Source organism: Ananas comosus, linkage group 6, assembly GCF_001540865.1.
Source record: "Ananas comosus cultivar F153 linkage group 6, ASM154086v1, whole genome shotgun sequence".
Lineage (NCBI taxonomy): Eukaryota > Viridiplantae > Streptophyta > Magnoliopsida > Poales > Bromeliaceae > Ananas > Ananas comosus.
Window position 1 is genome coordinate 1,807,229 of NC_033626.1, and position 23,250 is coordinate 1,830,478.

General features: G+C 36.5%; 2 protein-coding genes across 7 annotated transcripts in view; one reads left to right on the forward strand and one right to left on the reverse strand.

The window, feature by feature from the left end:
- Window positions 1–20,353, forward strand: part of LOC109711303 (nuclear pore complex protein NUP160) — a 29,252-nt gene extending 8,899 nt beyond the window's left edge. The window contains exons 1-22 of one of the 6 annotated variants that reach the window (XM_020234277.1): window positions 4,714–4,766; window positions 7,379–7,483; window positions 8,187–8,284; window positions 10,958–11,078; window positions 11,551–11,730; window positions 11,808–12,000; window positions 12,412–12,959; window positions 13,666–13,828; window positions 15,125–15,396; window positions 15,826–16,013; window positions 16,207–16,277; window positions 16,362–16,708; window positions 17,298–17,366; window positions 17,476–17,788; window positions 17,895–18,029; window positions 18,152–18,257; window positions 18,347–18,412; window positions 18,509–18,644; window positions 19,142–19,249; window positions 19,450–19,590; window positions 19,693–19,866; window positions 19,954–20,353. In XM_020234277.1, coding sequence (XP_020089866.1) covers window positions 4,719–4,766; window positions 7,379–7,483; window positions 8,187–8,284; window positions 10,958–11,078; window positions 11,551–11,730; window positions 11,808–12,000; window positions 12,412–12,959; window positions 13,666–13,828; window positions 15,125–15,396; window positions 15,826–16,013; window positions 16,207–16,277; window positions 16,362–16,708; window positions 17,298–17,366; window positions 17,476–17,788; window positions 17,895–18,029; window positions 18,152–18,257; window positions 18,347–18,412; window positions 18,509–18,644; window positions 19,142–19,249; window positions 19,450–19,590; window positions 19,693–19,866; window positions 19,954–20,022 — 3,651 coding nt within the window. In that variant the 5' untranslated portion in view covers window positions 4,714–4,718 and the 3' untranslated portion in view covers window positions 20,023–20,353. Of the gene's footprint in view, window positions 1–4,713; window positions 4,767–7,378; window positions 7,484–8,186; window positions 8,285–10,957; window positions 11,079–11,550; window positions 11,731–11,807; window positions 12,001–12,411; window positions 12,960–13,665; window positions 13,829–15,124; window positions 15,397–15,825; window positions 16,014–16,206; window positions 16,278–16,361; window positions 16,709–17,297; window positions 17,367–17,475; window positions 17,789–17,894; window positions 18,030–18,151; window positions 18,258–18,346; window positions 18,413–18,508; window positions 18,645–18,772; window positions 18,929–19,141; window positions 19,250–19,449; window positions 19,591–19,692; window positions 19,867–19,953 lie in introns of those variants that run through there. The other 5 variants (XM_020234278.1, XM_020234273.1, XM_020234275.1 and 2 more) reach the window with 5 other exon arrangements.
- LOC109711304 (glycosyltransferase family protein 64 C3) lies at window positions 20,361–21,910 on the reverse strand. Its single transcript, XM_020234279.1, has one exon. It carries the CDS (start codon window positions 21,721–21,723, stop codon window positions 20,659–20,661), a length of 1,065 nt encoding a protein of 354 aa, XP_020089868.1. The 5' UTR covers window positions 21,724–21,910; the 3' UTR covers window positions 20,361–20,658.

Here is a 23,250-nt window from a genome sequence, read left to right on the forward strand (position 1 = left end):
TTTGAGAAGCACGCAGAAGAAATTGAGTTTTAGTCGGCATATTACCGATCTTACCCCCGCATCTCTCCTCTGCCCTAAAACCCCTACAAAAACCCTTTTCATCACCTCCTGCTCGCCGCGCCATGGCCGCCGCAGTAAGTCCGAGATCGATCCCGCGCGAGTGTCCCGATCCCGGAGCATAGGGTTCGCTGTGGTCGAGCTCACCTCCCTTCCTCTCCCCCTCGCCGCGCCGCCCCGCCGCCGTCGAGCCCCGCACACCGCCGCAGCGGCGCGCGGAGCGCCGACGTCACTGGGTGCCTCGGCGTCTCCGGCGACCCGCCTTCCTACCTCATCTGTGATTTCTCTTGCCCTAATTTCTCCTTTCCCTTGATGGTGTTTCCTGTGTTCGTTCTTGCGATGGCTGCGAGGGCATGGTCTGTGTTGTTAGGTTCCATTGGAAAAGGAACCGGGATGTGGCGAAATGGGAAAATGAACGCTTTGCGCTTTGTCGCTAATGGGGTTTCTTGGATTCTTAGGTTAAGGGAACCTCTTTGTTAAACTTGAACCCTTTAACTGATTGAGCATTGAAATTGAGATGCAGGGGGAGTATTGTTGTAGTTTGTGAAAATTAAACATGTTTTCAGTCTCTGATTGCTATTGTTTTTCGCTTTGTTTGTTTCAATGAGTTCGCTCACCTGAATAATTAATATGAAAAGGAGACAGGAAAAAGTGAACGATGCGAAATGAAGTGATTTACAGTTTGTAGCATAATTTTTTTTTTAGATTCTTTGTTTAGAGAACTGTTTATAGCACTTGAGACCCTAGCAGTCTAAGCATTAATGAATGCAGAGAAAGTTTTATTATTATAATGGCAGTTAAAGATGTTTTCTACCTCTGATTGCTGTTGTTTTTGCCTTGTTGTGGTCAACAATTTAGTCACTCTGAATAAATGCTGAGTAGAAAAGAAACATCAAAAAGAGCAGAAAGTGGAGAAGTGCTTTGTATTCTGTGCATTAAGGGGTTTTCTTAGATCCTAAGAACTCTTTTATTACAGCCTAAAACCCTAACTGTTTAGCATTTATAATGGAACTGCAGGCAAGATTTCTACTAATTATAAGCAGTTAAGGATTCTTATGTATAATCACTGGTGTTCTTCTCCTGCTTGTTTCAACAGATTTAACCACCTGAGTAGTATTCGTATAGGACAGCTCAGCTTGACAAACATCTTTTCCGGACGGTTAATTGGTTTTAGACGTGGTGAGTCCACGACCTAGATGTCTAGGTTCTAGTAGTAAAAGCATTCAATACTTACAATCTACTGATCCGAGTAGTGTGTGACATGTGAAACCCCAACCTTTTTTTGGTGAATACATTGTTTTTTGACATTGAAGTACGTTTTCCGGAATTGCCATTTTGAAACAAGGATATGTTATTTTTGATTGATTGAATGTGAAAGACAAGTTATATCCATGTCAAATCTGATAAAAAGCTTTATGCTCTAAACTCAGCTTTTAGCCTTGTTATCATCAGAAGATATCTCTATTTTTTTCTTTTTCTTACAATAAGAGAATAGGAAATACAGCGTTGTTCGAGCTAGCTATCACTTCCTCTGCTGGTGAAAAAGTCTAAAACTAGAAGCTATTGATAAACTGAGTACGACACTCTATCTCATAACAATATAGGATTCTATGGAAAGCTGTACTCTATGGAGTTGTATGTATGACTTAACATAGACACATTAAGAGCCCAAATATATGAACTAGCTCAGGGTTGACTAGCCAATTAGATAAGAGTTTTGATGTTGGTCCATAATGTTCCCTTCCCTCGTTTTGCCATATTTCATTTTAAGGTTTGAAGGAGGAAATTTCATCAAGCTTACTTGTATGGTCAAACTTGAGGAAAACCGAAAACAAATCTTTTGCCTTGGTGATTACAGAAAGCCAGAGGAATTTGCACTTGCCTCATTGGCTTTAGGAATGCAATTTCCCTGAAAGCCACAAGTATACACACTGTCATAGAGACCCTAATCTTGACTGAAAAGATACCATGACTGCGGTGTTCAATAAAATCATCACGTAAAAATCAACAAAATCCAAAGTCATCTCCGTGTTCCCCCTTCCAGTTTACTCACTAGTGTACATAGAGTGAAAATGATCTCCACAACATATGAAAATGCATACGTGATTTTTCTGTCTATCAATAACTGATGCATGCTGGGACTATTGCTTCGACAATCACAAGTAAATGATACTATTCCAGCCGCGTGAATATATGGAGTTGATCTCTTCTTTTGTTAAATAGAGTTTATGCTTATTACATGCATTTTAATTTATGATTATTACAGGCAATTTAGAGAAGCCAAAAGAAATAACCAAAATTTGAGAATAGTGAGGTTCGTTATATCTTGAATTCGTTATCTTTCATATTAGTTGAAAACGACTTGGATGGCCTTAAAAAATTGAAGCTGTAACATGCAACTCCGATTATGCGGAAAGTAAACAAAAATAAGATAAATAGAATAGATAATAGCCAAAGAAATAAATCCATTATGAACGTGCAAAACTCATCATTTTTTGTCATCATTTTCATACCAAGTTACACGTCCTATTACGGGTAGAATGCTGAAGTTGTTTATGCTACTTCATCTTTCTTTAATGTATTGATTATATCTTGAGGCCACTTTCTGAAATGTCAAGATGATTGCCTGCATTATTTTTCTTCTATTTTGCTGTTGAGATGTTGATAGTTTTGCATGCAGACTAAAATGACTGATTCTATTTATTCTATATGAATATCTGAAGAAGTTATAAATAGCACACAACTATTTCGTTGTGATATATCCAATTTTTCCTCAAATTAAACTTTCTCATTGCAGGAGAGCTTCACAAGAATCTGCCAAGTGCTATTGAGAGTGATTGATATATCTACTCGTGATGAATTTCCTGAGATTGGATTGCGCTTTATTTCAAGAGCCGCTTCATCCATTTGCCCTTTTATGCAAAGATGAGGTTAGTCAATGTTATTACTGTTCAATATAGGTAGTTTATTATGAGAGCCTAGTACTTTGCTCCATACATTTTGTGCTTTCAGGAGTTAGTGAGATACTAATTTTTAAATACCAGGTTGAGAGCGCACAGGGGATGCTTATTTGCTCTATGTCTTGTACAACTTCAGGAGTTGCCTTTGTTTGTAAATTGCATAGACCATTTCTTTATATATCTGTTAAATCTTCCCTCCAAACGATCTAGTTGAATTTAATGTTCAAACTCACTCACAAAGTGGAAAGATATACAGCTGTAACAGTACATCGTTGTCTAGTAATTGGGTCGGCATGATGGGTTCGATCGGCTGCTACCAGCTTGAAGACTTGATGCCTAATGCACCAGGTTTTTTCTTTTAGTTTTTAGATCTTGGGCATATTCACTGAAGCATTTTCTTCTGCCCACACTTTTTTTTCTATTGCAATTATTTTGCTTCTCTAAAATTACTTCTCTTTGGGTTTGCATTTTTCTATGTATTATTAGCCTTTTAATTGTGACCATAGGTTTCTCAGGTGAGTTCGTATGATATTGGAATAGGCGCTTGTGAATCTCGTGTCGAGTACTTCATTCAATATAAGATTCTATAACCAATAATGCAATTTGATCCACATTCTCTCTCTCTCTTGTCATCTAAATTCAAAAGATTGGAACGTGATCGAATAGCGCTTACTGCTTTCTCCTACTTTAGATGTTGATTACTTGCAAATTCTTAAAGCATGGAGCTTCTTAATTTTGCACATTCACTTTATATCTCAGTTTATTATTTGACAGTATCTTCTTGTTTACATTTTTCAATTTTTCTTTATATTTTCCATATCTCAACCATTTCTCTCCCTTTTTATTCCCATCTGATACTAAGCTTCTCCTTTTTCTTTTCAATTCCTTGACAATATTCCTATTCTAAGTTATTTATAACTTTTTTTACCTGATATTAAACAACTTCTACTTTGATAACACCAATACATGAGCTATTAGATCTTGTACTTCTATGACTTTATCGCATGAATAACATAATTTGTCACAATTTTGGTTCACATGCTATTAATATAGTCTAGATGGGCTTTTTTGAATAATCAATGAGGAATTCTTTTGAAATCATTCTATATTCTATCATTGATTTATTCTGCTAACTTTCATTCTTAATTTCTGATCTTAACTCTTAAGGCAGTTTTCTCATTCGGAGACTTGCCATAATATGAGCTCTGTTTTGCAGGGCAAAGGTGTTTGGGCTGTACAGGATATGGTAATATCTGAAACCATGGAGAAAAATTTATTTTGTACTTCATATGAGTGGATTTGCGTGTGTGGGATCTTCTTACCATACCAGGTATTCTATCATAAACATTGCTCAAATGAACTTCAAGGCAATTTCTACCCTCCTTTTTCAATATAATTATTATAAAATTGCTTTGTGTTACCTATTTTAATATGCAGATGTTTATAGTTTGCTGTATCATTTCTTGCATTTCTGTTTTTATGCCTATGTTAAATAAGATGCCAAGTTTAAGGTTTCGTTCTTAAAAACTACCATTACATCCAAACACCTTTCTTTACAACTTTGACCTTAGTTCTTCACAAGCTTGATGCAGTCATTGTTCTTTAAGCAAATAATCTATGTGACTGTGGTTGCTTTTGTAAATTAACCTTCCTTTCTGCCCCTCGAATCATATCCCTCCAATTTATGGTTGTGAGCTAACTATGTATAAGCAACTGATTTCTTTGGCAGTCTTACATCAAGGTGCTTTGGTATGTTAAAAATAACTTTCTAACTTTTCACAATGCATGAATTTTATTTTTATTCATTCTATTTTGGGGAAATTCATGTCATCTGTGAATATTTTAACTGATATCCCCGGGAAGTAATTATGGACAGATTATTGTCTGATTCTACATTGTATAGTGCGTTAATGCTTCCAAGTACAATAAATTTAGGTGCTGCTAGACCTTGTTTTCTTGTAATTATAATATCCTCCATTGGTTGCCTCTTTATGAAAGATCATTGGTCTAACTATCGTATTGGTATTTTGTCGTGTAAATAGAGGTTCCAATTTCAGATTTACTGGGTTGGTCTTGTCCACTGTTCATTAGGTGGAAATGAGCCGAGCTCCGAGCGAGCTTACCTCGGCTCAATTCGGCTTGAAATTAGTTCGAGCTAAATTTAAGCTCAAGCTTGGATTGAAATTAATTCGAGCCGAGCTCGAGCGAGCCTAATTTCGATCGAGCGAGCTCGAGCCCTAAACGAGCGCTTGAATTCTCAACATCATACGATCAATAGTTTAATTTGTATAGAATATAATCTATAATTGATACAAAAATAAGTCTAATAGTTTAAAGTACAAAATACTTATATAAATATAGCATTATAATATAAAGAAAAATAATTTATGAGTTAAATGTCTAATTTCTTCAGCTTCATATTTTCTCTTCCGCCTTCAATCTCCATTATTATTCATTTTAATTATAACGGTCACAAATAAATAAATATATAGATAAATATTTGATTAAATATCCATATATAACTAAAATTAAAATTTCTATATAAATAATAATATTTTACTTTAAAAATATTTTGATATATTTTCAAGCATACCAATAATAGTAAGGTAGACAACGGCGGTATATCTTTTACTTGGACTTAGAGCGGCTTCCGGCTTGGCCATTGACGGTGAAAGACAGAAAAAGAGAAAAAATAAACATATTAAAAATTTGAGCTCTGTGAAGAAAGAAAGAAAGAAAAAAATATATAAATTAGTAAAATTTTGCTTTTTATATTGTTTATTGGATTTGTTTTATGAGGCCAACAACATTGGCCCAATTTTAACTAAACTCAGTTATTACTCAGCCTATATATAATTAAAATATATTATATATATATATTAGATTTGGGCTAGATACTATGATAGCAAAACGTCCTTTTTGCTATCAAGTTTTTAGCCTTGGATCAACTCTTTTTATCATTTTTAATCATTTGATTAAATACTATAACCCAGGGGACCACTCAACCTAGGGGACCACTCAACTCTAACCGACTAATATCATCCTAATCCTACAATTTATCATCCAAGTGTTAAAAATTTGATAGCAAAAAGAGCGTTTTGTATCAATAGTATTCCACAATATAATATATATATATATATATATATATATATATAGAACTACTATGCTATCGAAAATGTAGAGGATTTGATGTTTCCGAATTTTTGACCCTTTGATTAAGAATTGTATGATTAGGATGATTGCGGTTCCCCATAGGATTAAATAATATCCCTAGGATTGAGTGGTCCCTGCAAGGTAATAATAGTATTAATCCAAAGATAAGAAATAATTAAAAGGGTTGATCCAAGAATCAAAAAATCGAAATCACCGGATCCTCTATATTTTCGATAACATAGTAGGTCTACTATATATATATATATATATATATATATATATATTCGAGCTTTTCGAGCCTAATTCGAACGAGCCGAGTAATACTCAAGCTCGGCTTGAAATGAATTTCGAGTCTTTTTTTTTGTTCAAGCTCGGCTCATTTAATTTCGAGTCGAGCTCGAGCGAGCCAAATATCGAGTCGAACGCGAGTCGAACGCGAGCCGGCTCGCTCATTTGCCAGTCCTACTGTTCATTTATCTCGCTTTATCTAATGCTTATGGTCTGAAGGCCATTGATATATTTTTAGGCAAAATAGTTGAGCTGAATGTTAAATTACTATCACTATTGCCTAAAGGTTCTTAATTTAGGCATCTGGTAGAGCGAATGGAATACAGCCGCCATTCATGAGATTGCTCTTTTTTAGTCAATAACATTGGACCGCACTATTGTTGCTTTTGCCTTCTTCAAATGGAGTGAAATGAAAGGAAAAGCATTAAATTTAGTTGTTTAGGTGAAAACGTACAGGCATTACCGAAACTTTTGTCAGTTCTGAAATTTAGATTTTGAATGTTTTGGTTTTACTATCTAGCATATCGTTATGTTTTATTTCAGAAAACTCCATCAACTTCTGTTTGAACTTGATGATTTCCTTCAAAAGAGTTATGAAATATTTTGTCAAGCAACAGAATATTCTGTTAGGTTGAAGTGAAAAATACTATGAACTTCTAAAGGAGGGGATGCTTAAATTGCACATTCTGTAAATTGTTAAAATCAATTTCCTTTTTTTTTTTTTAAATGTTTCAACAGAGGTTATAGCTCGGTAAGGCCTTTAGGCACTCTACACATTACCATATTTCTATCCTCTTGTTTATTCTTTGTAAAGTGCTTCCCTTTCAATTCTTCTTGAATAAAACAGAACATGTATGTTGTATCTACTTGTGTTTCAATATAAATGCCAGGAGTAGCTGACCTGTTGGCAAATTTTGAAGGTACCAGATTTTGAAAGAGTTGTTGTATATAGCTTTAACTTTCGTGCCGGCGACAGGTCCTTTTTCTCTCCTGAGCCTTCAATGTATAATATTCCATTGGAGGAGGTAAATATAATCTTCACTCTTTCCTGTAAATTGAACATCTGATTAATGTCGTCTTTGATAAATATTAAATAAGCTATAGTTGTATTGTTATAAAACCATTTATAGAGATGGCAACCAGGAAAAGAAGAGACCAGTGCAAACCTAGGAATAAATCTCACTATTATGTTTAGTTTGTTTTGATTACATCCCTTTTGGAGCTCAGTTGAGGACATCGGAAGCACGGCTTCTCTCTGCGGCAGTAGTATAATTCTTTTATGAAATAACAAGGGATGCATGTCATGTGTGGCTGTGGTGGTTTTGCTTCTATAGATTTTCTCGGACTTGCTTTTAGATTAGTGAAGAAATTCAATCTGACATTGCTTTTCCCTTAGTAATGGTGTGGACAATGTGGAGTTAAAAATTTTATTGATTTTATACGATATATGACAACTTATGACCCGTATTCTATTTAACAATTGATTTGTCTATTTATTTTCATGAATTCGAGACTAGCATTTCACTTTCCAGTACACAAGGCAACATTTTTTTTTAACACCAAGGCAACTGATTTCAATCAGCTTGCTCCTTTTATAATCTGGACAGTTTTGCATATTGCTTGTTTACAATGCTTCTTTTTACCTCCTCTATATATATGTCTATTTGAAAATTTTTCTTTTTTCTTTTTCCTTTCTTGTAAAATATAGTGCAATTTGACTTGCATCAGGGACGAGTAATTGACTTGAAAATCAGCTCCAGAAAGCTTTGGATGCTTAAAGAAATTGGGCCAATGCTGTATGAAATAACCCAGTGGAGCTCTAACCTGTACGTTTGAATGCTATTTGTCATTTTTATCCAGTAAAGAGCAATGTCCTGATGTTATTTACCTCTAGCTCCCTCTACCGTTTGCTAGTATTCGAACTATTCAGGCATGTGAAAGGATCTGCTTCTGAGGCTAGTTTTTAATCATATGTAAACTTTGCTCAGTATAGTCTCTAAAAGATTTTTGTTGCTCAATGATGAACTATATCATGTTTTCAGAAAGAAAAGTTGATTTTTTTCTAGTTATCACTTATTTACTTTTTGTTATGAACTGAGAATCCATGTATAAAAATACATGTCAAAATTTACTTATTTTAGCTGTTTCTTTATATATATATATATATATGTATATATAGAGTCCGGCTACTATACTATCGATAGTACCAAGCTCTTGGTACTATCGTATTTTCTATCGTTAGACCTATTCTTTGATCATTTTCACCCGTTAGATTATACTATTCAACTGACCATCCACTCAATCCTAGGGGACCACTATCATCCTAACCGGGGACTACTATCATCCTAAGCGCACATCCTTTCATCCAACGGCCGAAAACTCGGTAGCACCAAGTGCTTGGTACTATCGATAGTATAGTAGCATAATTCTATATATATATATAGGTTAGGGCTACTATACTCTTATTAGTATAGAGCACTTCGTACTTATAAGTTGTTTTCAATGATGGAGTTTCCGAATCGACAATCCACTCCGTTCAATATGATCTAAAGTATTTGAAACTTCTAGAAAATAAATTTCGTAATTTTTCGAAATCATAATAAAGTCCATCAAGCGGGCATAAAATGAACGGTCAAAATCGAACGACGTCCTAAAAAAGGATGATCAGATCCTTCAATTCAAGATCGGAGTTATTGATCTTTATCTATGTAGTGAATAGAATTTTCTATCAAAAATTCAACCAATTCCGATTCTTTTCCACCGTTAAGCTAGCAAGTATCCCATACCGGCCGTTAAAAATTGTCAATTTTGCTGAGTTTTGATGTAAGGTAAATGATGTCGAAAAATTATGAAATTTGATTTCTAGAAGTTTCAATACTCTTAGATCATGTTTAACGGTGGAATCGTCGATTCGAAAACTCCAACATAAAAAAAAACTTATGAGTAGTAAGGGTTCTTTATACTCATAAGAGTATAGTAGCCCTACTCTCTCTCTCTCTCTTCTCTATTATATAATATATATATATATATAGAGAGAGAGAGAGAGAGAGAGAGAGAGCAGAGATGAGAGAGAGAGAGAGACTACTCTCTCTCTCTCTCGATATATATATATATATATATAGAGAGAGAGAGAGAGAGAGGGAGAGAGAGAGAGAGAGAGAGAGAGTAGGGCTACTATACTCTTATGAGTATAGAGCCCTTCGTACCCATAAGTTGTTTTCGATGATGGAGCTTCCAAATCAACGATCAAATTTGTTAAATATGATCTAGAGTATTTGAAACTTTTAAAAATAAAATTTCGTAAATTTCGAAATCATAATAAAGTCTATCAAGCGGGTATAAAATGAGCAGTCAAAATCGAACGACGTCCTAAAATCGATGATTGGATCCTTCAATTTAAGATCGGATTTATTGATCTTTATCTAGATGGTGAATAGAATTTTCTATCACAAATTCAACGATTCCGATTTTTTACACCGTTAAATTTGCAAGTATTCCATACCTGCCGTTAAAAATTGTCGTTTTGAATCAAACGCAAGTATTCCATACCTGCCGTTAAAAATTGTCGATTTTGAGGTCTTTTGATCGTAAGGTGAATGATGTCAAAAAATTATAAAATTTGAATTCTAGAAGTTTTAAATGCTCTAGATAATATTTAACGGTATGGATCGTTGATTCGGAAGATCTATCATCGAAAACGACTTATGAGTACGAAGGCAATCGTACTCATAAGAGTATAGCAGCCGGACTCTATTTATATATATATATATATATATATATATATATATATATATATATATATATTCTGTGTTAAACTTCTTTAGTTAAGGTAATAATTCTATTGGTAATCATGGAAATTGTCTGTATTTGGAAGCCAGTTCGTTTGTAACATATGATCTTCTGCCTATATCACATCCAATCAGTGATTTCATGTAATTTAAATTGTTATTTTCTGATTTAAAAGTGGCAGATTGGTGCACTGTACACATTGCATATTTTTCACTTCACTGGAGTTTTGATGTAGTTTGCTGCTTGTAAAGGAACACCTTAAACCATGCTAGTTTTGGCCTTTGGGACTCGCAAATATAGGAAGTCACATAAGGAGTTGGATTGCATAATTTGCAGTGAAAATAAATTTAGTTAACTGTGTTTAATCTGTGAAATTAGAATTAAGTTATTATTCAAATAGAAATGCTTAGATAACAGGCTTACTCATTGTTTGTGAGGATAAGTGGTGGAAATTCCTCATGTCAGACTTATGTTTAAGACATATGGTATTACTTGTTCAGATTAGCTGTTCTGTTCTAAATTACCACCTTTATTTCCTGACCTCATTAAACAACATTAGGTTTGTTTGTCATCTTTTATTACTATCTGAGTTTATGGGCTCTTTGAAATTATTATTATTATTTTTTTAACTTTCATTCTTTACTTCCTTTAGTGGTTTATTTAAAGAGAATTTCGGGTGGTTTTTTGTGTTCCCTAAATTGTCTTTTCAGGGAGAATACATGTACTTACATTTTGCAAGAAGACTTTGTAAGTGAGCAATTATTTCAAAGTTCTGAGCATGCTTTAGATGATCTGATATGGAACAACACCGCCATCTTTTCCTCACCGAAGGTATCTACTAACTGTTGTAACTAGCGCTATGCCTTTGTTAGTTGCGTAGATAAAGTCGTCAAATAAACATGAGTTAGTTGTTTTAATGCAAAGCAAGAAACTGATTTTGAAAGAAGTTGATGAATTTCCTTTAGAATAATAATCTTGTAGTGAAAAAATGCCATTTTCTTGCTAAATTATTTTAATCAACATTATTACCTATTATTTGTTGCTCCTCCTTGAAATCATAGACTTCTTTCCTTTTATGATGTCATTCTGCTCCACTATTCAGATTATTTGAGAACCTGATGCATGCTTCACCAAAGAGGGACTCCTTTTGTTTTGTGTCTATTCCATATGTTGTGTGATACATAATGCTGACATGATTAGTTAAACATTGTGTCCCTTTAATGTCACACATGTTAAGATCCGGTTTATACCATCCTTCCATCATGTTGGTTTATATTTTAATTAGCCACACTATTGTTAACAGGACCAGACTGTCTACTTTATCTCATCAATATTTCTGCGGAGGTTGCTTCAACCCGGTGTACATCAATATTCTGCTCTACGTGAAACAATCCTAGAGCACAAGTATCTTCCTGATTCTGAATTCCGGTCTCTTACTGTTGATGGACTGAGACAAGAGATTCTCGCAATTATAGAAAGCGAGGTACTGCTTCTGGTTTATTGAATGTTTCCTTTGCTTCTGTCTTTGTCATTGGGTAACTTATTTTCTTTTGGCTTCAGGGAGCAGCTACAAACGCAACTGCCACTGTTTATTACTGGAAGAATTTCTGTGCTCGCTTTTTTAATCACTGGTGTCAGAGCAGTAGGCCTTATGGGTTGCTTGTTGATTTTGATAGTGATACATTAGGTTTAATCAGAAAAGGCTCAGTTTCTCTCTTCCGTTCTTTAGTGGGCGTGGAGGAGCTTATTTATGGTTGGTTATGATCTTTCTGAGGACTACGTTTTTATTAACTCGTGCATGTTTGGCATTGTTTGTTTCTTTTTGTTTTTTATATCTGTAAGTTTCCATAATGATTAAGGCACGTAGGGATGTACTTGTTCAGTTTATTTTACCTTTGTTGTTGGTTGCTTCGAAACTTATATTTCGAAAATGTATAAACAAAAGAAAAATGTTATCTATGCCCTTTTGTTCTTTTATTAAACAAAATCATAAATACAGAGCTTGCGAACAAAATGAAAATAGCGAAGTTAAAGAAAATCATCCCTATCTGCCTTTAACAGCTTAAGGTCAAACAGAAAAAGAAACCAGCCAAATCAAACAATGCCTAACTAGCACTTAATCCTTTATTATACGACGTTAATCACTTGCCGTTCCCTTTTTTAGGTTCTTCTGATGAAATGCATAATTTACATAGCACTGGAATGAATACTGAACTCCTTTTTGAAGTTCTTAGATGCATGAGTCATATAAATAATCAACTGGGCAGATCTGCTGCTGCTTTATATTATGAATCTCTAGTTAGTCCAATCATATCCTCTGATGATATCATTCATCAACTACTAAAGATTCTTGAAACTGGATTTAGTCCTTCATCTTCCACATCTCTCGTGGCACAACTTGGAGCGGATGCTTATTTAGAGAGGAGACAGTTGGCTCATAAAAGCCAGAGGAAGTTTGCTGTTGAGATGCTGCTATCTCTTCGCAGCCTGCATACTAAAGCTTCCAACTGGACGACAGTTTTAGATGTTGTGGAGAAGTACCTGGTTTATCTCAGCCCTCCTAAAAGTACCCAGAAGTCTTACTTCAGAAGGTGTTACAACGTAAATTCTTCTGTGCTGGTTCAGGCAACTTCACAAGTTGCGAGAGCAATGTTTGAGTCAGCTTTTGATTTACTTCTGCTTCTTGGTTATTTGGTCAACGTCAGTGGACAGGTATAGTCTTGTTACATTAAAATGAAAGGAGCTACAAAATTATTAAAGATTCACATATATCACCCTGAACTGGAGATATGAGTATATTGTAAGAAATTACACTTTTCAGGGGTATATCTGCCGAGGGGCATATCTGAAATATCAGATTTTGCATATATATATATATTATATAATATAGTATGGAGCTAAAATACTATTAGTAGTAGGTGAATAGTGTTTACTACCATTTTTGTAGCCTCAGATGCTTAGCATTTACTATTGGGTGGTTGTACTGGTATTCATCCCAGGGCTATAAAAGTGATAGTAAACAATATTCATGTACTACTAATAGTATCCTAGCTATAGAGAGAGAGTGTATGTGTATATATATATATATATATATATATATATATTCTAGGAATATAAAGGTAAAAGCATGCCCCAAGAAGTTTTAATATTAGTAACCCTCTATTTCTTAAAATTGTATTGTTGAGAATTATTTCTTTAGTTGGTGGTTTCCGTACGTACTCCTTCAAGTTTCCTTCAATTTATAGTTTTTAAGTTTATCTTTTGTTGATCAGTATACTGATCACCTCTTGGATGTATCATTCCTAAGTCGAAAAATTTAAGGGCGTTTTACATTGATTTGTCTGACTTTCAGGATAAAGATTTTGTTCCTCATACTTTGCTAATGTTTTTACCGTTATTTACCATTTTGGATTTTCAGGTTGCTATGATGCAGACTGATGTTGTTAGTGTAAACCTTAACTTGATTCCAATGGCTCAGGACGTACTAAAAAAATGGCTTATTCTCCATTTTACGGCAATTACACCAACCAAGCCACCAGCAGTTGAGGATTTTAGTTCTCAGCTTTCTTCTTTGCATATAGGTAACTCATTTTAGGCTTCTGAGATAAATATAATTTTTTCTACTCTAATTGTGGTATCTGTTGGTGTAAAGAGGGCAACATCCTGCGTCATGATGGAGGCAAGGTTGGGCTGAGTCACAATTGAAGCTTGCAAGCGCTGTGTGTCTGTTTACTTTAAGTGAATTGGCTACCCCCTTTCTAACCGCTCAAGCTTTTAGAATTGTTGTTAGCATTGATGACCCAACAAGTAATATCGGAGTTAGGGTGCGGGTTCAATTCTTGCATGCTGTAAATTTGTGTAGATGCTGGGAGAGGGGGGAGGGGGAGTTAAGGATTGTCGGCTTATAGGGGCTAGCATTTGCCTCATTATGGAGGCCGTATTGGGCCGAGTCACAATCAAAAGCCGCGAGCTTTGTGTGTCTGTTCACTTTAATTGAATTGGTTGCCCCTTCCTAACAGCTCGAGCTTTTAGAATTGTGGTTAGTGATGATGATCCAATAGTATCTGTGTAACACATGGATAACATTTTAATTTGTCTTATTCAACCAACAATATTTTAGGTAAAAATGTATAGAACTTACCTGAACTTTGGCCTGTTTTGATTCAACTACCTAATCTTCTGAAAGTTTGATTTTGGTACCCAACCTTTTAGTTTATCTGATATAAGCCATTTGATGGTTATTCCGGAGCAAGTTTTAAGTTCATTAATTTAGTGGAATTGTAGTTGCGTAAATTATATGAAATATGCTAATTAGGTCCGTAATAATAAATGATGCATTCAAATTTTGAAGTTTAAGAGTCATCAAATGGCTTAAATCAAATGAATTAACAGGTTAGGTAGCAAATCAAACTTTTTAAAGGTAAGGTAGTAGGATCAAAATGGGTCATAGTTCAGGTAAGTTACATACATTTTTACCAGTATATTATGGCATAAAATATCTTAGATTCTTTCTAAATACATGCAAATCAGGGTGGAGCCAGAACTCTCATCTGGGAGGGGCACGATAAAACTTATGAGCTCTTATTCCACCATACAAATTTACTGTGAGATATATGGTTGGTTAAATGTACTGTCAGGACAACGCTGGTAAGTTGGTCGAGTAGAACATTTTTTATCAAAAATTTCTGAATAAAGAAGCACTGCATTATAATTTCACGATGACATGTCAGGATCAAGCAGGGGTGCGTGCCCCTGCAAGAAAAATCCAGTGTGTTACAATGATGTTTTTCATATTTACTCTGTTGTTTCTTTCCCTAAGACAGAGATTATAACCTCTTATAGAAATAAGTTTGCAAGGTTATTCTCTATGATCACAGGGAACAACGCCGACAAACTTTCTTTGAATAAAAAGCTTGGCTCTGTTGATTTTACATTGGCTTGTTTACTCGATCTGCCAACCTCTTCCGAAGGTCAAGATATTCTTTGTTCGTCGTTTCTACTTAATCCAATCCATTTGATTGATTTAGTACGGAAGTTTAGCAGTTCGATTTTGTGGGGTAAGAGTGGTGAGCAATCTCCTGTTTTCTCAAGTCCCATGACTGATTTAGCATCAGTTCTGCTCCAAGATGGCCAGTATGAAGCTGCTAAGGTACCTATTTATTTGTGTATCAATCACTTTTTTAATTATTAATATAATATACAGCCCTTTATAATGATCTATTTGCATATCATTCTATGCGTATATCTATCCTTACAAAATCTGAGTATCCATTTAGGTCCGTTGAAAACTTAATTTCTTACATGTTTGTATATCCTTTAGCCACAAAAGTACCCTTGTTAAATTAATCTTTGTCCATCGACTGGATGACCACCCAACTAAAATAAGGGTGCTTAAATAAACAATCTGCACTTGTGAGGGGGTATGATTGAAAATTCAGAATTACGGGTATATATGTTAAAGAGATGATTTTGCAGGGATGTGTATGTGAAAGCCTCCTTTTCTATCTCTTTCGCATGTATCTTCTGTTTTAGCTGACGAATTTGTTTCTTTCTTTTTTTTCCTTTTCACTTTGTCAAGAATCTATTTGATATTCTTGACATTTATTCAAGAAATGAAAAGGTATCCCAAATTCCTGCAAGCAATAATGTTGAGCGCTATGCACTTTCCCATCTTCGTGGATTTTGTCTGCTTTTGCTAGCGCACAATGAACTGACTGAGGTTTTGAAAGAACGGAAAATGCGTGAAGCTATTCGCTGTTTTTTCAGGTAAGTTGCTTGGAAAGTTCTCTGAGTCTTTTTTAGCAAGTATAACTTCCAACTGTTTTGAGTCCTGAAATAAACAGGAAAGAAGTTCTTGTAGCATTTTCTTTGCATCAAATGGTCCAATATTTATTTGGACAGATAAATATGCATGTAAACTGATTTCTTCTTACTAAAACCAAAAATTTCTGACAAACAGAGCTGCATCTGGACAGGAAGCTCCACAAGCTTTGCAGAGTTTTTCTTCAGAAACTGGATTCCACATTTCAGGTAGAGAGACTTCCTTTCTCTTTACAAACATGTTACTTTATACGTATATAATACGAACCCTTTAAGGATGAGTATATGTATCAGGAGAATGTGGATCTGAAGCCATGTGGAAACTGCATTACTATCAATGGGCAATGCAGATTTTTGAGCAATATGGTATGAGTGAAGGTGCTAGTCAGTTTGCCCTAGCTGCTCTTGAGCAAGTGGATGCCATAGTTGGTGTAGGCGATGGCGACGAAGCTGATTACGGCCTTCCTGAGCCTGCAACAACAATTCGAGGGCGCTTATGGTCCAACGTATTTAAATATGCTTTAGATTTGAAGCACTTCAAGGATGCCTACTGTGCCATCGTCTCGAATACAGATGATGATAGCAAATATATCTGTCTCAGGCGTTTCGTCATTGTTCTTTGCGAGCTTGGTGCAATTAAGGTTGTCTTTATCTTATATATCTATTCCCTTTGTGTATATGAACATTTCTATTCTCTTGATTATTTAATCATATGCATCAAATCCATTCCCGTTATGAATATCAAGTTCTTCAGATATGCAGCACTTCGGTGTTATTAAAAGATTGCTTTTATGTGTTTTGTTTAATCCATACGAATAACTATATTTTGTTAATTTGTAATTCAAAATAAATTTTAGTAGTATTTATGTATTTTGACCTGTGACTTTTGGAGGAAAAAAGTAACAGTTAGTCTCTGCTGATAATTTCACATTCTGATGGATTCTTCTCGAAAGCACAGCATGGTCTTTTTATTTTTTGGCAAAAATTTTCTATATTATTTTTATGGTGATCACAGCTTCAAAATAGGCTATCTTTACCCTTTTGATATGATTAGAAGACCGGTTCCATTGAAGTGCGGAGGCTTATTATATTAACATGTTTTACTACAATACTGTTGAGTACTGCTAAAATCTTAATTTAAGATAGCTTCAAATTTTGCTTAGTTATGACTTGGCCTTTTTAAGTTCTGAAAGTTGTTTGCTTTAACCTTTCCTTTCTCGTCTCCTACAGGTTCTCTGTGATGGCGAGATACCATTCGTGGGATTAGTAGAGAAGTTGGAACAGGAGCTCTCTTGGAAAGTAATTGCCTTTCATCTCTTGGCTCAAAACTTATATGCAGCCAATGTTGGTTTTCCGAAGGAATACATATTTTTTTTTACCATGTGAACTTTTACTGCACTTTTTACAGGCTGAGCGTTCGGATATCTCTTCCAGACCAAATCTCTACAAAGTGCTTTATGCATTTCATGCAAATCGAAACAACTGGAGGAAGGCGGCTAGTTACATGTATCGGTATTCAATGAGACTGAAAAAAGAAGCAAATTTAAGAGGAAGCAGCCAAACAATCTCTTCCTCGTTGCAAGAGAGATTATATGCGTTGTCTACTGCACTTAATGCTCTTCAACTTGTCGATCATGCCCATGCATGGATTGACTCCCAAAATGAGAATGAAGATGAAGAATCACCAAATAAAAAGCCTCGAAATATCTTGGTAGCAAACTGTATGTTCTTTTGATTTTGCAGCTGTTTAAAAGTTTGCTCTGCAATTTCGTTGTCAATAAAAAACACAAACAATCAGTTGATTTCATTATTTTTTTTTCCTGTTAGCAGCTTCTTTGGGGATTGCTCCTCAGTCGAGGGGGCTGCAATTTTGTGTTGATGTAGAGGCGCTTGAAAAGGAGTATGTGCTAACATCGGCACAATATATGCTGAGTCTTGCAGATGATAAATTCAAAATTTCCGGTATTGACGATTAGCTACTAGTATAAAAAGAATCAAATGGAAAATTATTATAACAGTAACTCACTTTCATTGGCGGAAATCCTGTTTGAAAGATATTAATAATAATATTTTACTGTTTTCAGGAAGGCAAGAACTTGAAAATTTGGTAGATGTTCTGATCCAGGAGAACTTTTATGATATGGCATTTACAGTTATAATCAAAATTTGGAAGGGCTCGGCACTAAAAAGGTAAGAGTTTGTATTTTCTTCTCCCACATAACTAAAATGTAATTTATAAGGTTACTGTACATATGATGTCATGTAACATTTATTCTCAGGGAATTAGAGCGAGCTTTTGTTGCTATAGCACAGGATTGCTGTTCGAATGCTGTAAGCCCTGCAAAGTGAGTTGAAGTTTTATTGTTTCTTGGGCTTACTTTTTTTATCTTCTCGTAACTCTTAGAGGAATTGATCAATTTACAATTAATTGTTTATGTCAGGAACCATGTAAAGAGCAGTAATCTTCTGTTACTGTACTCGGAGGATGGAATGTACGATGGGAAAAGCAAGTCTAGTCCAGCAGCAATTGATCAAATTAAGGGAAATGGACAGTGGGAAGCTCTTGAGCTCTATCTTGTATGTTATCTCTGCTATCTTAAGAATTTTTTATTTTTTATTTTTTAACATCTTATGTTTGCATTGAGGCATATGATCCTTCCAGAAGGTCAATATTGGAAGTTGAATGGGTTTTAGATGTTTCTCAGTTAGCGTTGGATGTTGATGGAGACAAAATGCTTGGCTCACTTGAATTGATCGTATCACCCCATAAACCAACTGAAAGCAGGAACTACCTGTTTAGACGATGAGATATAATGTAAATGCCTGCTAATAAATGTCTGAGTTCTTCGAGCATTGTTCTAACGATCTTATGTTATCTTACAAGCTGATATGATACAGGATTTAGTGTTTCAAATTGATGTTCTTCGAGTGATAGTATGCTTGTCACTAGTGTTAAATTGTTGTTGCTTGCTTGTGTAATTAATGTATGATATTTTGCAGTCAAATAACACCACATTTGCATATAACTATACATTTACTTGCTTGTAGTCTGCTGATATTTTCTACGTCTGCAGGAGAAGTATAGAAAGTTGCATCCAAGGTTGCCGGTAACTGTTGCTGAAACACTTCTGTATACCGATCCGCAGATAGAACTGCCTCTTTGGCTTGTTCAAATGTTTAAGGTGATCTATCAGATAAGAATCTTGGCTGATGATTTAGCATACAGCACTTAGAAAATCTCAAACATTGCTTCTAAACTTCTATCGGAAATAGACAAATACATATAAATCCATAGCTCATTCCCCTAAACTATTGATATCTCATTTTCATCATGCTTCAAAACCTGCATTGGATATACTAATCGTTACTTGACGTGTACCAGGGTGGACGGAGGGTGACATCTTGGGGCATGACCGGCCGAGAATCAGATCCTGCAACATTATTCAGGCTTTATGTGGACTACGGTCGGCATGCCGAAGCTACCAATTTATTGCTCGAATACTTGGAATCATTTGCATCACTGGTAAGTCTTGGTGGTTGGCAAATGCTTCCCTTTCTCATTTGCCGAACTCTCGTGTCCTCAAAACATGCATTAAAGCCAACAATGCACTATATTACTTTGCAGAGACCAGCTGATGTTATCAATCGCAAGAAGATGTCCGCAATTTGGTTCCCGTATACTACGATTGAACGGCTGTGGTGTCAGCTGGAGGAGATGCAGAGTGCCGGCCGCATGGTCGATCAATGTGATAAGCTGAAACAGTTGTTGCGCGGAGCTCTCAGCAGTCACCTAATGCAGGTACTAATGTAGTTTTCATCGAAAGATAGCCGTCCCTCTCTTGTTTTCTTTTTCGATCTAATGTTTTCCGATTGGCTCAATTCACAGGTAGAGGTTGACTCGATCGATGTTCTATCTTCAGTGCCTGCGCGGCAAATGGACAGCTCCAGTAGCTAGAATTGTTTTCAGACGTTCAAGGAGATATTGCTGTATATCATGGTTGTATTTGATAGTCTATAGAAACTGTAAACCCCGTGCCTTCCTCGCGGATAGTCTTGTGAGCCAGTTGTTATCTGATGAGTTACTGCATGCTGTTCTCTTCCTCGAGTAAGTGGCAGAGTGAGGTAAGATTAATCTTGTCGCAATGCCAAAAGAAGAGAGTGTGCTGTAACGTTTGAAAATTTTGGCTCGTATTTGATTGATGTGGTAACATGTATGTTTCCTTTTGTGATCGATGATGGCAATAGATCTAGTTGTTAGATGCCCGCCTATGCGGTATAAACTTAAATGTTGTGCCGTGTTAAAGCCTCTCTGTTTCGCGTCGCGTCGTGCGTGTAAATGTGAAAAGGCAACAGCAAGATCGCCTCAAATAAGAAAACAGAGAGTATTTGCTGATGCTGTTGCTGAAGAGCTAATCCACGTTTTATTGTGAAATCGTTGATCAATTCAAATTAAATAAATTAAAAAAATAAGATAGTAAAATCAAAATTTTGAAAAAGTATATTTTTTTTGCTTCCAAAAATGTCTCTAAAAATAGGACAACAAATACAACACCAACAATAGTAGTAGTAGTAACTTGGTAACTAGTAAGTGCTAGTCCCAATTGTCGCAGGGTACCAATTTGCCACCCTTGTTGCACAACCCCTGCTCCTCAACCCCTTCCACCACCCTCCCGTAGTAATACCTCAGCGGCATTTCGCCGAGCACTCGGTGGAACTCCCTTATGCACTCCCCCCTCTTCCTCCAATGCTCCTCCCCTCGCGAGCTCAACCCCACCCTCTCCATCCCCTCCTCCTCATCCCCACCACCACCACCACCACCGTCGCTCCCGTTGAACCCTAACGCTAGCTCTTCTCGGCCGCGGGGCCGGTTCCTGGGATCGCCCCAGTCCCGCACCCCCTTGCCCTCGACGAGCACGAGCTCCGCGCCGTCCATGGCGGCGACGAAGCTCATGAGTATGTCCTCGCAGTTGCGCGCGCGCTCGACGACGCGGCGCGCGGGGGCGAGCTCGGGGGCGCAGCTGTAGCGGCGGAGGAGTGGCGCGGGGAGGAGCAGGAACTTGGCGAGGAGGATGGAGTAGCGGTCGCGGCGCGCGGCGTAGACCCACTCGCGGCGCGCGGTGTCGAGGTCGTGGGCGCGGCCGAAGAAGCCGACGAGGGGCGCGGGGCGGGAGCCGGAGCGGGAGCGGGAGCGGAAGAGGGCGAGGGCGAAGGAGAGGGCGCGCGCGGGGAGGGCGACGTCGTCGTCGCACACGGCGACGGCGCGGGTGCGGATGGCGCGGCGGGGGAGGAAGCGGGCGTTGAGGGACCGGTCGGGGCTGCGGTGGAGGGCGACGCCGGGGGCCATGGGCGGGGACCGGAGGAGGGCTTCTGGGGTGGAGGGGTTGAACCAGAGCACCACCACGGACGCCACGGCCGGGTGCGCGGCGTAGGCGGCGGCGGCCGACCGGAGCAGGGGCAGCCGCCGCTCCGAGTACCCGCTGATCAGCACCGTCACCTCGTCCCCGCGCGCCGTCTCCCCCTCCAGGCCCGACCACGGCCACGACGCCGCCGCCGCCTCGTCGCACGCGCCGCCCTCCTCTCCGCCGTCGCCGGGGAAGGAGGAGGCGCCGGCGCCGGCGACGAGGAGGAGGAGGAGGAGGTGGCGGCGCCGCAGCATCTGGGGAAAATGAGCGCAGATCTTGTGGGGTTGGGGGAGTTGACGAAGATCGTGACCGGGGTTGGCGGGTGGAGGAAGCCTACAGCCCTACACTAGTATGTATATCATGTTGGTAAACTTCAAGTACCACATCCGTAGTTTCTCACATTTTTATTTTAATATTTTATAATTTAAAATATATTAATTTAGTATTATATATTTTTATTTTTCTCTTTTTCGTTGATTTCTCTATTAATTTTTCGTTAAATTATATACAAAAAAATTTTTAGATACCTCATCTATATTTATTTTAGTATTCTCTAGTTTTAACTTTACTACTGATTTAATGAAAAAAAAAGTAAAAAGAGATAATAATAAAAAAAATCATAGAGTACGAAAGTGATACACTTTAAACAACAGTGTACGAAAATGAGAAAGAGCGAAATCACGGGATGGTATTTGAAGATTTTGCTATTATTTATTTGTATGGAGTTATTCATATCACTTTATGTTATTGATTTAATTAGTTAAGAACACTGCATCAATAATATAGCCTTTGTATTCTAAAGTATTTGTATGCTTTTTTGGAAGAGTGGAGAATTTTTTTTAAATTTTTCGTCCGTTTGGTTTAAAAACTTTTTTTATTTTTTATTTTTTTAAAAAAAATTCGGAAAAAATGAATACACTAGTTTTTTAATGCTGCCTAAAAAAATTAATTTTCTTTTAAAATTGGACCGGTGAAAAATTAGAAAATGAGTTTTTTTTTTTTTTTTTTTTTTTTTTCCTACCTCTCGGAGGAACCAAACATCTACTAAATTTTTAGGTCCGAGTGGGAGGGTCCTTTTAGATTGTTGACTGTTTTTGAATAAAAGCGAGGTAAAATTACACCAAGTATATATAAATTATAAATTATTTTAATTTGATTGTATTTTTTTTAAAAATTTTAATTTTACTATCTAACTTTTCAGTTTGTTTGGTTTGAGTCCGTCAACGATATTTTTATCTCGAATTTTAAAGGTGTCGTTTATTTTTATTAGTTAATATACTTCATGTAATTTTTGCAGCTATAAATTTAGTAAAGTACATATAATTAGCTTTAATTTTGAAATTAAAGTACTTGACTCAAATTAAATAAATTGAAAGATTGAATAGTAAAATCAAAATTTTAGAAGATTAAATAATTAAATCAAATGGTACATAGTACAGATAAGTTCTGTACATTTATACCTGCAGGCGATGTTAGAGCTATAATTTATTTTTGGGTTGTAATCCAACTTACAACTTGGATTTTGATAGTTCAAAAGATCGGCTCCAACGTAGATACTGCCTCTATGGTATAGAAGCAGTTTGGCCAAGGGCCGAGACGCTAATAGAAGCTGTTCTATAAAAGCGATTTAGAACACTCCAACAAATTTATTTACTAAATTTTATTTATATTTTTTATTTATCTGATAATAATATAAAGACGATTTAAATCGCTTCTATAGATATTATTGGATTATTTGCATACACGTCCCTGCAAATATAATGAATTGCAGATCTATTCTT

Excerpts from the sequence above, each read along its gene's own strand:
- LOC109711304 (XM_020234279.1), bottom strand. The coding sequence starts at position 21,723 with ATGCTGCGGCGCCGCCACCTCCTCCTCCTCCTCCTCGTCGCCGGCGCC.